The sequence below is a fragment of the Candoia aspera genome, chromosome 8, assembly GCF_035149785.1.
Source record: "Candoia aspera isolate rCanAsp1 chromosome 8, rCanAsp1.hap2, whole genome shotgun sequence".
In the NCBI taxonomy this organism is placed as follows: domain Eukaryota; kingdom Metazoa; phylum Chordata; class Lepidosauria; order Squamata; family Boidae; genus Candoia; species Candoia aspera.
In genome coordinates, this window is record NC_086160.1 from 744346 (window position 1) to 757397 (window position 13052).

The following is a 13052-nucleotide window of genomic DNA, read 5'->3' on the forward strand; positions in this document are numbered from 1 at the left end:
GCTGAAACAGGGAGAGGAGCATGGCAGAGTATGTCATAGAGTTCAAAGCCCTAGCCAGCAAGATCTTAGATTGGTCCGAAGCCACCAAAGTGGACTACTTCAAAGGGGGTTTGCAGCCCAAGATCCTAAGATGGGCCCTCTGCAGGGGCGATCCACCTACACTAAGGGAGTGGATCTGCCTGGCAGGAGAGGTGGAAAACACCCAGTACCAATTCCTCAGACAGCTGTGGGCGCAAGTGGCCGGCAGAAACACAGCGGCCCCTAGCCAATTCTCCTTTGCCCCAAGGAAGCCCTTCCGAATGAGGGAAGAGCAAAAAGATAAGGGCTGGAAGAAAGGGAGCTGCTACAAATGTGGGAAGGACACCCACAAAGCCATGGAGTGCCCATGCAGAGGGGCTGCAGCAGTAGAGAAGCCCAGGGGAAAGTCCGCTAAATCCCCACTGGTGAAGCACAAGAGCACAGCAGCGACCACAGTGGCACGCAAGGAGCCAGCAGCTGAACCACTGGAAGACCTCGATGAGGACTCAAAGGAAGAATTGCAGCAACCGGCAGGAAACAGGGCACACCTGTTCTAAATCGTGCCCTCAAACAGGTGGAGAATCCAGGGCGCAACCCTTCAGCCTTTGAAGAGGAGGAAGAAGAAGACCCAATGGTGAGTGATGACTGCCCCACTTTGCTTATCCAGGTTGAGGTGAAAAACCTAAGGACTCAGCACAAAGCCAGTCTCACAGCCATGCTAGATTTGGGCTGCACCAAATGCTTAATTCACCTGGCACCTTAAGCCTTAAGGCAAGGAGTCTTAAGCAGCCTGTAGTTTTCACCCAAATGGATGGGATGGTGGCTCAGGGGGGGGCAGTGGCGTTCTGAACTGAAACTGCACATAGGGATGCAAAAAGAGACTCTGCAATTCGTGGTAGCCCCCATTGCAAACTATTCAATCATCTTGGGTCTATATTGGTTGAGGAGCTGAAAACCCCAGGTGCAGTGGAAACGGAAGCTTTAAAATTCAGCAACGGGGCTTATCTTCCCGCGAAGCAGGAAATCAAGCAACCCCCAAGTCAGTTTGCCAGAATTTGGATCAAATAGAGCCCGGCACTAATCACAGAGACTGAGTCCTTGATCCCCAGCCAGTATAGAGACCTTTCAGATGTCTTCGATGAGAAAGAGTCAGACCAGTTGCCTCCCCATAGAAAAATGGATTGTGCCATCGAGATAGACCCCAAGGCCAAACTGCCAAAGCAGAAATTGTATGCCATGTCAGAAACAGAAAAAAAAGTGCTGAGGGAATTCATAGACAAAAACTTGGCCAGGGGATTCATCGAACCTGCCAATTCACCCATGGCCGCCCCGGTACTATTCAAGGCTAAAAAGGATGGGATCCTGAGACGCTGCACTGACTACAGGGGTCTCAATGCCATTTCAGTTACCAACCAGTACCCTCTCCCCCTAATGAAAGATATGCTAGCACATCTAGCGAAAAGGAAAATCTTCACCAAGCTAGACCTGAGAGAGGTGTATTGTAGGATCTGAATCAGAGAGGGAGACAAGTGGAAAACTGCTTTCAACTGCCCATTGGGTGCCTACCAATACAAAGTCCTCCCCTTTGGGTTGGCTGGGGCCCCAGGAGTATTCATGCAATACATCAATGAGGTCTTACATGACCACCTATATAAGGGGGTCCTGGTCTACCTGGACAATATCCTAATCCATACCGAGACTGAAGAGGAACATGTGCGACTGGTGAGGCAAGTGCTTCAAAAGCTGAGAGATGCCCAGCTGTATGGTAAACTGTCTAAATGTGAGTTCCATACATCTGTTAGACTACGTGGGGTACCACATCTCCCCTAAAGGTGTGGAAATGGACCTTAGTAAAATACAAGACATTCTTGAATGGGAAGCCCCACACACCTGGCACCAAATACAAAGCTTCCTGGGGTTCACCAGTTTCTACCGCCAATTTCTACCGCAATTTGCACAGATTGCCCTCCCATTGACTGATCTATTAAAAATGAGGCGGAAGGGAGAGACACACAAGGTAACCACCCCTGGAGCACGCTTAAATTAGACTCCAGAGTGTCAAACTGCTTTTGACAGCCTCAAAGCCCTCTTCACAACTGAACCTATTCTGGCGCACCTTGATCCAGAGTGCCCCTTTATTATTCAAGCAGATGCCTCAGATCAAGCTGTGCGGGCTGTCCTGATCCAAAAGAACTCAAACCAGGTTCCCAGACCATGCGCCTATTTGTCCCTTAACTTTACCGGGGCGGAACAGCGCTGGCACATCTGGGAAAAGGGAGTGTTTGCTGTTAAAATTGCGCTCACCAATTGGCAACTCCTCGAGGGTGCCAAGCAGCCTTTTGAAGTATGGACTGATCACAAAAATCTGCAAGTGCTCTGCACTCCCCACAAGCTGAATGGGAAACAGCTACGGTGGGTTCAATTTTTTAGCCAATTCAACTTCACCCTAAACTTCTTCCCAGGCAGGAAAAACTTTCTGGCTGACGCCCTTTCATGTTTACCTCAGCATAACAGTAAGCAAACTGAGGTAGTAGATACAGTTTTCTCTGAAAAACAAGTGGGGCTGGCTTGTGTAACACACAAACAAGCAGCAGTTCCAAAAGTCAAAGTGCATTCCAAGTTAAAGGAGAAACTGCTCCAGGCGTTAACTAATGATCCTTGGCTACAGTGTAACAAAACTAAGCTCACTGAATTCAATGAGCTTTGGTACTGCAATGACAAGTTATACATCCCAGAAGCCTATGGAAACAAATTTTGCGACAATCCCATGACAGCAAAACCTCCGAGCACTTTGCCTTCACCAAAACTCTGCACCTCGTTAGGCGCCAATTTTGGTGGCCCACCTTAAGAGCCGATGTGCACAGTTACATCCTCACATGCCCTGTCTGTGCCCAAGCTAAAGGACGTAAAGGGGGGAAAATTCAAGGACTTCTGCAGCCCATGGCTTCCCCTAGTGCCCCATGGAAGGAAATTCCCATGGATTTTATAGCAGACTTACCCAAAAGCAAAAATAAAACAGTTATTTGGACTGTAATTGACTTGTTTTCCAAACAAGCACATTTTATTCCCTGCGCCAAATTTCCAACCGCATAGCAGCTGTCAAAGCTCTTCCTACAACATGTCTACTGCTTGCACAACTGTCCAGAGCACGTGATCTCCAATCACGGGGTACAAGTCACCTCCAAATTCGGGAGGGCCTTTTTAAAGCTTCTTGTGGTGCAGCAGTCATTGAGCTCATTGAACCATCCGCAGACGGATGGATCGGCTGAACGGGCTCAGGCTACTCTAGAGCAATTCTTACGCTGCTACATCAACTTTCAGCAAGATGACTGGGTGGACCTCTTCCCCTTCGCTGAAGTGCTGAATGGTGTGCTCACTTCCAACTGGCCAGTCATCAAACAAGCTTTAACTCATGCACAACAAACCTATACAACATTTGCTGACTGTAACAGAAGACCACAATGGGATATAAAAGTAGGGGACAATGTTTACCTTTCCACTAAATTCCTTAAGTCGCAACAACCATCTAAAAATCTGGGACCAAAATTCATTGGCCCTTTCCAAGTTGTCAAAGTCATCAACTCCATTACTGCTCAGTTGCAACTGCCTCACAGTTTAAAAAGACTTCACCCTGTTTTCCATTGCAGTCTGTTGAAACCTGCCAGGGATTCCTCTAAATGGCACCTGACTACTCCTGCACCACTACCCATCATGATCGATGGTCACCAGCATTTTGAAGTCCAAGAAATCCCGAACTCTCGCATTCACAGAGGCTCCCTACAGTATCTTTTCAAGTGGAAACACTTTCCTCATCATGAATGGGTCTTAATCCACAATGTAAACGCTCCTGCACTAACTTGCAAGTTTCATTCCAAATATCCTAACAAGCCTTCCCACTCCTAACAACTCCCTCCCACTCCTTCCTTTCTCTGCATCACATCAAATGTCTTACTTGTCTTAGCTTTTTTTCAGGGGGGCAGCATGTCATACTCCCCGATCACAATGTCCTCAGAACATCCTGATTGGACTCGCATCCATTTTTCATCAAACCCGTGTCAACAGACGGAGAGGCACCAGGAGGGAGGGGGTGTTAACCTGGAGTGTGAATTTGTTTGTTCAGACTAGGCATTTATTGCCAAGGCCATCTGGCCGAGTACCATCCAGGCCATCTGGTGGCAAAGGGGGAGTACATGCTTTGATGGGTAGAAGGGGGGGAAAGTAGAGAATGTGAATTTTAAATTGTAGAACACGCAGGAAAGAAGCCATTTGCAACTTTGCTTTGTACCAGACACTTCACTTCATTAAACAGTTACTAGAACCCAAGTCTCAGAACTGTCTTTGAGTGAATGCTTGAGCGTGTGGATCGTTACACCAACTTTACATATTTGATTTAAATTCAAATGTTCTTCATTCTGTAAGTTTTTCATACATTCATACTTCCTGAATATTTTTAAAAATTATGATATCCTCCACATGTTAGCATTTTATCTGTTGTAGACCAGAGTCCATAGAGCTCAGCAGTGGTCCACAAATTTGAGCTTGCATAAAATGGAGCATGCGAAATTGCTAGCTTATTTATTTGCACGTTTAATTATATGTTTTAGTTTGGAAATGATAACTCTTTTAATTGATGTAGTTCCTTTGGTAAGAAATGTGTTCTCTGGTTTATACAAGAAAACTGCGTCCTGCTTCTTTTGCCTTTTCAGGATTTCAACATAAGCCTCCTTGCCCCATGTTTGAGCCTCAGTGGGCAGGAACTCTCCCGAGGCCCAAAGAGACTTTTTGAAGCTGCCCGCCTGGTCACGCTGCATCACGTGACGGCAGTTGTGCAAAAGCTCCCCACCAGCCATCAGGCATTCCAGCCGTTGCAACCCTCTGAACCGTCCACATACTGGAGCAAACTGAGCAATATCTTTGGTAAGACGGGGAAGAGGGCTGGCTTTCCTTGGTGCATTCTCCTTGGCATTGGCAGTGTGGCATGTCTGGGCACCAGAGCCCCTCTGTGAGCCCCAAGACCTCCCCATCTGAGCTGAACACAGAGGGACCATTTCTGCTTTGGCACCTCCTCTCATCAGAGGTGTGGGCAGAGAGGGAAGGGGTGTCTTTTGAGGTCTGTGTTGGCTGGTGTGTGTCTCTGGTGGACTTTTGTGGAGCAGGGCATCTTTTGCCATTTGCTACCTTTGTTCACAGAAAGGTTGGGAGTCAATTACCATGGTTTGGTTTTGTTTCTTGTATTTGAGAGGCAGGATTGTTTTAACAACTTCTTTGGAGTGTTGGCTCTTTCAGATGGGAGAATTGTGTGCTTTCTTTTGGAAAGGGGGCTCAGGGGTGGGTAGAGAAGTAGTTTCTTAGGGGTTCCTGGGTGGGACAGAATGATCTTGCCTGTTCTTCCAGAGAGGAGTTGCCCAGAGTACCTGAGGTTTTTCTTCAGTGACTGGGCTGTTTTCTTGTGCCCGGTGGGCAAAGACATGGTTTGGGATTCGGACTCAAGTCAGCTTTTTCCTTGCCCTCAGTGTTCCCTGGATAAGGTGAAGAGGCAGGACCCCCAGGGCAACCTCTTTACTCTGATTTCTTAATATGCAAATAGGCTCACCATCTTCAGGGATTGCTGTGCTACCTGGGATGTTCCTGCACAGTCAGGCTAACGAACAGTGTCACTGTGGAACCCCTTGCTGTCATCTTCAGGAAATCAGGGCATAGTGCCAGAGGATAATTGTCAAAAGGGAAAAGAAGAGGACCCAGACAACTAGCCTGGTCAGCTTGGCAAAACCCTGGGACAGATGTTAACCAGTTGATCAGCAAGCATTTAGGAGACAGTTCATTTTCTGGCAGGAGCCAATGTGGGTTTATTGTGCCATACCATCCTGACTTCTTTGGTGACAGAATGACCAGTCTAGCTGACCGCAGGAACTAAGTAGACGTCACGTACAGTACTTGACTTCAGCAAAGCATTCGATAGACTCCCCCATCAGATCCTAGTAGGAAAGATGGTGCAGTGCCTCACTAGATGGATCTAGAGCTGGCTGAACAGTCTTACCAAGCAAGTGTGTATCAGTGGCTCCGTGTCAGGCTGGAAGGCTGTGTGTGTTGAGGTTGGAGCCTTGTCCCTTCCAATATATTTGTGAACAACTTGGATAAGAGGTTAGAAGATAACTTTATCAGATTGGCAGATGACACAAAGCTAAGGAGGATAGCGACTTTCTTAGAGGACAAAATCAAGTTTCAGGAGGATGGAACAATAGGCAGAAATCAAGATTTAATTTAATTTATTCCATTTAGGCACCACCCGACTCCAAAACTGATTCTGGGTGGTGTACAATAAAACCAAACATAGAAAATACAATATAATAATTATAAAAGAAATTAGAAATAAATAAAAAACAAAAACCGATGGCAAGATGAATGTCAACAGGGACAAATGCAAAGCCCAAATTGGGTAGAAAAAAATCAAAGGCATGGGTATAAGATGGGAGAGGCCATATTTGGCAGCAGCACATTTGAAAATGATTTGGATGTCTTGTGTTCACAGACTGAACATGTGTCAATGGTATGATGTGGCTGCAGAAACAGCAAATGCTGTCCTAGGCTGCATCAATAATCCTGGGCATTGTTCCTCTCTATCCTGCATAGAGACATAGAACATTGTGTCCAGTTCTGGGCATTGCATTTTAGGAAAGACATCGACAGAATGGAATGTGTCTAAAGGAGAGCAACTAAGGTGGTAAGGGGTCCTGAAGGAAAATATGAAGGGTGATTGGAAATGATGAGTATTTTTAGCTTGGAAAGGAGAAAAGAAGAGAGGAGGTAGCTGTTTTCAAGTATCTGAAGGTATGCTGTGGGCCAAAGCGGCTCAGAGGTGTTTTCAGAAGTAAGGACAAGAAACAGTTTATATTACGAGACAGATTTCAGTTGGACATCAGGAAAAAAAACCCTTAATGGTAAGAGGTGGTCAACAGTGGAACAGACTGCCTTGGAAAGTGGTGGATTCTCTACTGCAGGCGTTTAGATAGAGGCTTCATGGCCATCAGCTCCCGGTAGTGTTGGATATGTAAGCCTGGTAAGTGGTAGCAAGAGCTTTTTTGGCATTAACACAATCCTTGTTGACCCGTGGCTTGGAGTGGTGCTGAGGTTGTCTCAAGGGTGCACTGTTATTATGGGTTAGATGCTGGTGGAGCTCTTGGGTGAGGGTCTTATAGTTCTCCAAGAGGGCATCAGGAGTCTCAGCTGATGTCAGGGCAGACTGAAGGCCCTGTAGGCGATCTGAGGCCAGATTTTGATTTAGATGGGGAGGGGGGCGCTTGGCTCGGCAGTATGTTTTTCCTGCTGGCATTAGGAAGGATTGGTAGCAGTAATCAGTGTGTGTTTCTTGAGTGGAGAATTTTAGCCAAAGCAGGATTGGGAAGTGGTCGCTGTCAAACTTAGGCATAAGGGAGAAGCTCCCTAGAGACAATTATATAGTCAGTGGCGCTCATTCTGGAGCCAGGTTGGTAGGTGAATTCAGCAGCAGGGTCACTTTCAAGGGCACCATTTAAAATGCGGAGGTTTAGCCTGAAGGTTCTTTGAGCCGGGTGGGGGCCTGCAAAGTTTGATTTCTGGTCTTTATTGAGCAACAGGTAAGGAGGAATCAGTTGTCTTCAGGGTGGGGAGGGGGACATCTGAGCCATGCGTAAAGGGTGTGGTCCTTGGGGTCCAGTCTAGCATTGAGGTCCCCTCCCAGGACTACAGATGCATTTGAATTCAGCAGTAGAAGGTCAGCCGCATCAGTTTCCGGTCCAGCCCACGAGGTTCTGATCTGGGGTTTCCGCCTGTCAGAGGCTTGTTCCAGAAACCATAAAATGTTTCTGGTTCTTCTCCTCTGTCATGAATTGTACAGGAGGGAGGGGAAGGATTGATTGCTGCTGAGAACAGAGACAGCACCAACTGACATAGCTGCAAGGCAGTCTCTTTTGGGCATCAGCTCCTTGGCGTTGCCTGGGCTCCTTGAGTATTGCTGGTTGGAGCTCTCAGAAGAGCCACTGCCAGCTCCACTTCCACTGTTGCTGGTGAGGAGGTCAGAGTCGTGAGCTGATGGCTTTCTGCATGTCCCGGCCAAAGGAGAGGCAGCGGTGTGAGATGGTTTGGAAGGTGAGCAGCTCAGTGGGGCAGATGCATGAAGGTGGTGCTGGACTTCCATATCGCTACCCACACTGGGAGGGTGTGCCAGAGTTGTTGTTTTGATGTCTGCTAGTTTTTTTGTCAGATTAATGAGTTCTGTGTTTATAGGTTTGACTTCCTCCCTTGAAGCGTGCTTAGGCTCTTCCCTCTTGGCGTGGCTGGCAGATTTGCTGCATTTAGAGCATTCGTTTCTATGGCTGTTATCTGCAGGGTCGTGACCATTTGTCACTTTCCCAGTGATGAGGTCATGGACTAACTCTTCCTTAAAGACTCTCAGTTTGGATGTGATGAGTCTGCCGTAGGATTCGCTCGTTTGTGTGAGTCTGACAGGGAGAGATGGCTGGTTGAGAGTCAGGAGTATGCATTTAACGTTTCTTGGACTGGGTAAGTAGCGAAAATCTTTCAAATCAATTTTCTGTTTTGGCAGTTTAGGAACTGAGATAGGGAGGTTACAATAACCTTGTGGCTGTTCCAGCTATGGGCATTCCGATGGATTTCTAGGAGGAGCTGCTTTTTCTGTAGCACATGGTGGTGGTTGTCTGCACCAATGGCTTCCGGATGCCCTGTTGCCATCGTAGGACAGGCTGCTGGAATGCCAATGTGGCCGGCTTGATGCCTTGGAGGATTTGCAGATCAAGACGTTGTTGGGAGCCGTCCACCTTGACTGCCGTGTCATTTAGCCGTTCTGTATAAAGGTCAGAGTTTCTGCAGACCTCCTTGAGTAGGGTTGAGAAATGTAGCCGGGGTGTGTGTGCGGAAGGCTTGTTCCAGGAGGTTTTCTCCGCTGCCTCCCTGCTCCAGGGAGTGACTTGGGCTGAAGCTTTGGAGGGTCGGGGAGGAGGCCTGTCGCGTTCCTGGCTTCTGTGTGGTCTTCATATTCCTTGGGGCTGAAGGGGATCCTGAAGCTGTGGATCCGTTACTCACATCCTGTGTGGTCTCTTGTGGGGAGTTGGGACTGAGTCCTCATCTGTGTCTCTGCTTTGTTGGATTTATGGGGCCCAGCATCATTACTGGGGCTGGTCTGGGTTCTTTTCTTGCCCCTGGATGGCATTTTGGGGCCAGAGGGGGCAAGGCCAGTCACAAGGCAGGAGCTTATTTCAGGAGCTGCTAGTTTTCACCATCTTGGCTCCCCAAATTTGTTTCAAGATGCTTTTATTTCCTGGTGATTTTTAAAGTGCATTTCCTTTCTTTTGTATCTCAGCTAATATCTTTTGCATCTTTTCGTCTCTCTGATTTTTTTTTATCTTTGTATTTTGTCAGATAAATTGTCCTGTCATACAAGCTTTAACTGCATCCCAAACTATTGTTGTTTCTGTCCCTTTATTCAAATTAAGTCCAAAAAAATCTTCTATTTGTTCTTCACAACTCTTAACTATTGACTCATTATGCTACAAAGCTTCATTCATTCTTCATCTATATCTTCTATATTCCTTCTTAAGTCATGATCAGAAAAAGTTACTTACTTACCTGGACTGATAAAGCAGAGATAACTTTTCCTTGGTAATATCTCTGCTTTATCAGTCCAGGTCAGTTCTTAGAAATGCACAACACAGAAATTCTGGAGAGTGAGGTAGGTTGCCAAATATCTGTAAGTTCAAAATTCTCAACTATTAAAAAAAAAAAAGTCTTTACCTTGTGTTGCTTTAACTCCTTCTACCAAGATTTTCTCTCTTTGTGGACATACCACTCCATCAACTTTCAGAGTTAATCTCCACTAGTTTATTCATTAGTTTCATTAAAAAAAAGTAGATTTGTTGTTATTCGGTGCATAGGCAAGCACCACCGTAGTCTTTACACAGCATTCCAGATAATTCCCACTCCTTGTTTGTCACTGAATATCAACTTAGGTTGTAAAATTGGATTTATATACAAAACTACCTCATTTTTCATAGCTTCCCCTGCTATATTCTTCTCCCAAATTCTTGTATACCAGATATTTCTTACCTTGCTCTTTGCTGTAAGTTTCTCACAAGCATATCACATCCTGTTTTGTTTTTTTTTAAATGATGAAAGACTTTTTTCCTTTCTTGTGGGGAATTCAGTCCATTTATATTCCAAGTCAGACTATTAAGCTCCATATCTACGTTGTAGGTTTTGAGAAATCCGTAGCTGTAGCTCCTAGTGTTGTGATGTCTTCCTCTATCTGCTCTCCTTGTTGCTGTTTTTCCTTCTCTTCTTCCAACTGTGTGTCTCCAAGTTTATCTTTAAGTTTGTCATGAAACCCCCTTGCCTTTAGTACAGAATTTGATCTATATCTTTTCTGGTTGCACATCAAAATTATTCCTTCCATTCTATCCAGGGGAATGGATGCCCTTTTCTTTTAAGTGTATCTGTCAAAAGAGAGTAACCTTTTCTTTTCCTCAAAATCCTAACCGGGGTTTCTTTTAAAACAATTACACCTTTATCATTTAACTTTGGGCCAGCTGCCCGAAACCTTTCTAGAGGAACTCTGTGCAAAGGCTCAGCCTCAAATGTCACCAGTTGCTTCCATGATGTAGCTGCGCAGGGCCTCTCCAAGGCTTTAGAGAGAAGGGTAACAGGCTGCTGGCCATTTGCAGAATGAAAGAGGAGGGACCTGCCTGACCCAGGGCCCATGTCCTGGCCACCCACAGTAACTCTGATATCTCCAAGTCGGATCACAACCCTTAGTCTGAGCCTGGCATGGCTATGCTGGTTTAGCCTCCCCACCTGGCTGTGTCTGCTAGGTTGAAGCACAATCCTACCAATCAGTTGAATGTCAACAAATAAGAATTTCAGAATCTTGGGAATACAGAACACGCAAGGAGAATGAATGAAAAGTCTTGGTCGAGTTTACTGCCCAGTTAGATCATTCTGAAGAACTTCAAACTTAAAGCCACCTTTTGATTCTCAGAGAACAAATTTATCCAGTCAACACATTTTAAAGGTTATGCTGTTAGAATATTTTAATTAGAGAAAAAATATAGCAGGGATAACCACTGTCTTTTTTGTTTCATTTTTTGTGAAAATACTACCATTCATGATATTTTAAAAGTTGTGCCTGTTACAAAATCAATGTTTGTTGATGGCGTTTGTTTTATGACCATGTCCTTTTTCACAGGAGACACAGAAATCTTTCAGTCCACAATGGTTCTGGCTCATGCTTTAAGTCAATATCTCGTGCTGCTTTCCAAACTGCCAGCCTCTCTTCGCATTCCCCATGAGAAAGAAAGTGACATTTTGAAGTTTGTTGTAATGCTGCTAGAGGTAAGACAACCAGTATATCAAAAAATATGTCAGTTAAATAATTTTATGTCATTATATTCTAAAAAGTGGAGAATCATAGAGAATCTTGCAGCCCCTTGCTTAATTACTTCAGACGTTGCCTTGGAATCAGTCTGGAAGCTCAACAAGAACGACTGTGGGTTCCCCACTTCCCACCTAAGAAGATTAGAAACGAGGGGGTGAATAGACAAGCAGCACAGTGGGCTGTACAGTTACATACCAACTGGATAAGGACTGTGCCTCACTTCTCAAGGTTTATGAGGGTTTCCAAAAAATAGGACAAACGTTACTCTCACCATTCCCAAAGATGCATTCTTCAGCTTCCCCATGACCTTTGGCAGAGCCCGCTGTAGAAGCGCTCTCAGGAAACATGTCCCTTTCCCTGCTACTGACAGCGTGAGGAAAGGACTGAGAGAGGCGGTGATTAAGGGACCACGGTGTGGCTCCTTGCAGGGATCCAACCTTCCTTGATAGGGGCTCTCCTAAGCCTGCTGGGAGAAGCTGAGGGAATTTCCATGCGCAGCTGAGCAGGCAGTGAGAGGAGGTTGCGCAAGGCAGCCGAGTCACTGGCTAAAGCACGGAAAAGGGGCTTGAGGAACCAGCCAAAAACGGATAAAGCAACCCTCGGTTTCCTTGGTCACCTGCAAGACCTTTTAGGGATAACGTACAAACCACGGCTACAGTGAGCCGCCTGAAAAGTTACGTGATCTGAAGTTACAGAGCTTGCAGGAAGTATCAGCCCTTTAAAGCTTTTCCTGATCATGCCTTTAAATAAATGAGGAAGAACAGGCCCTTTTTCAAACTTTTTCTTTTCTTGCGCTCTCGCAGATCCTGTCTTGGCACTTAATACGCAAGCACGTTCCGCTAAGCATCAATCTCCAAGCTGTGTTGGACTGCTGCTGTTTGACGTTGCAGCAGACTAACCTGTGGAACCTCCTGGCTTCGGCCGAACGCGTGACCCACGCCGCTTCTCTCATCCACTGCACCCGATTCGTCCTGGAAGCAGGTGAGCTCAGGGGAGGATCTTGGGAGCAAGGGCTCCGTTCCAAAAGTGAGATTCTTGCTAGTACTTCTACAAGGTTCACTTCAGGGCTGCTGCCTCCGGTCGGCTGGGTTGTACTCCCACCGAAAGAGTCGTCTCTGTCATGAGTACTGATGGCGAGCAGGAGGGGGCCTCTATCCAGGGGGGAAAACCCATGCGTTTTCCTCCCTGGATAGAGGCCCCCTCCTGCTCGCCATCAGTACTCATGACAGTCTCATTTACCTGAACTCTGAATTGTTTCTCTCATGTCATAATCCTCAGCAATTGAGAATGAGAGGCTGGTGTCAGGCGTTATTTTTTTAAATGCCTTCAAGTCAGTCTTGACTCCCCGTGACCACGTGGGCAGGTTCCTGCGGGTTTTTGGGGAACATTTTTGGGAGTGGTTTGCCCTTGCCTCCTCCTTCCGGGGGCTGAGAGAGAGGGGCTGGCCCAGGGCCACCCAGCTGGTTTTGTGCCTCGGGCAGGACTCGAACCACATCCTCCTGGCTTCTGATCCAGTGCCTTTAACCACTGCACCAGACTTGTCTCTCGCCGTCAGTATAAATGAATGGAAATGGAGTGAGTGAAGCCCTAGAGAAAACCTTGCACGTGCAGC

The 13052-nt window shown here is 46.4% G+C and overlaps 1 protein-coding gene across 2 annotated transcripts in view; it reads left to right on the top strand.

Annotated features, from left to right (window-relative positions):
* Positions 1 to 13052, top strand: part of HTT (huntingtin) — a 188566-nt gene that overhangs the window by 126333 nt on the left and 49181 nt on the right. For both annotated transcript variants that reach the window (XM_063310834.1, XM_063310833.1), the window contains 3 exons: positions 4725 to 4935; positions 11252 to 11397; positions 12244 to 12421. In XM_063310834.1, the coding sequence (XP_063166904.1) occupies positions 4725 to 4935; positions 11252 to 11397; positions 12244 to 12421 (535 nt within the window). The remainder of the gene's footprint in view (positions 1 to 4724; positions 4936 to 11251; positions 11398 to 12243; positions 12422 to 13052) is intronic.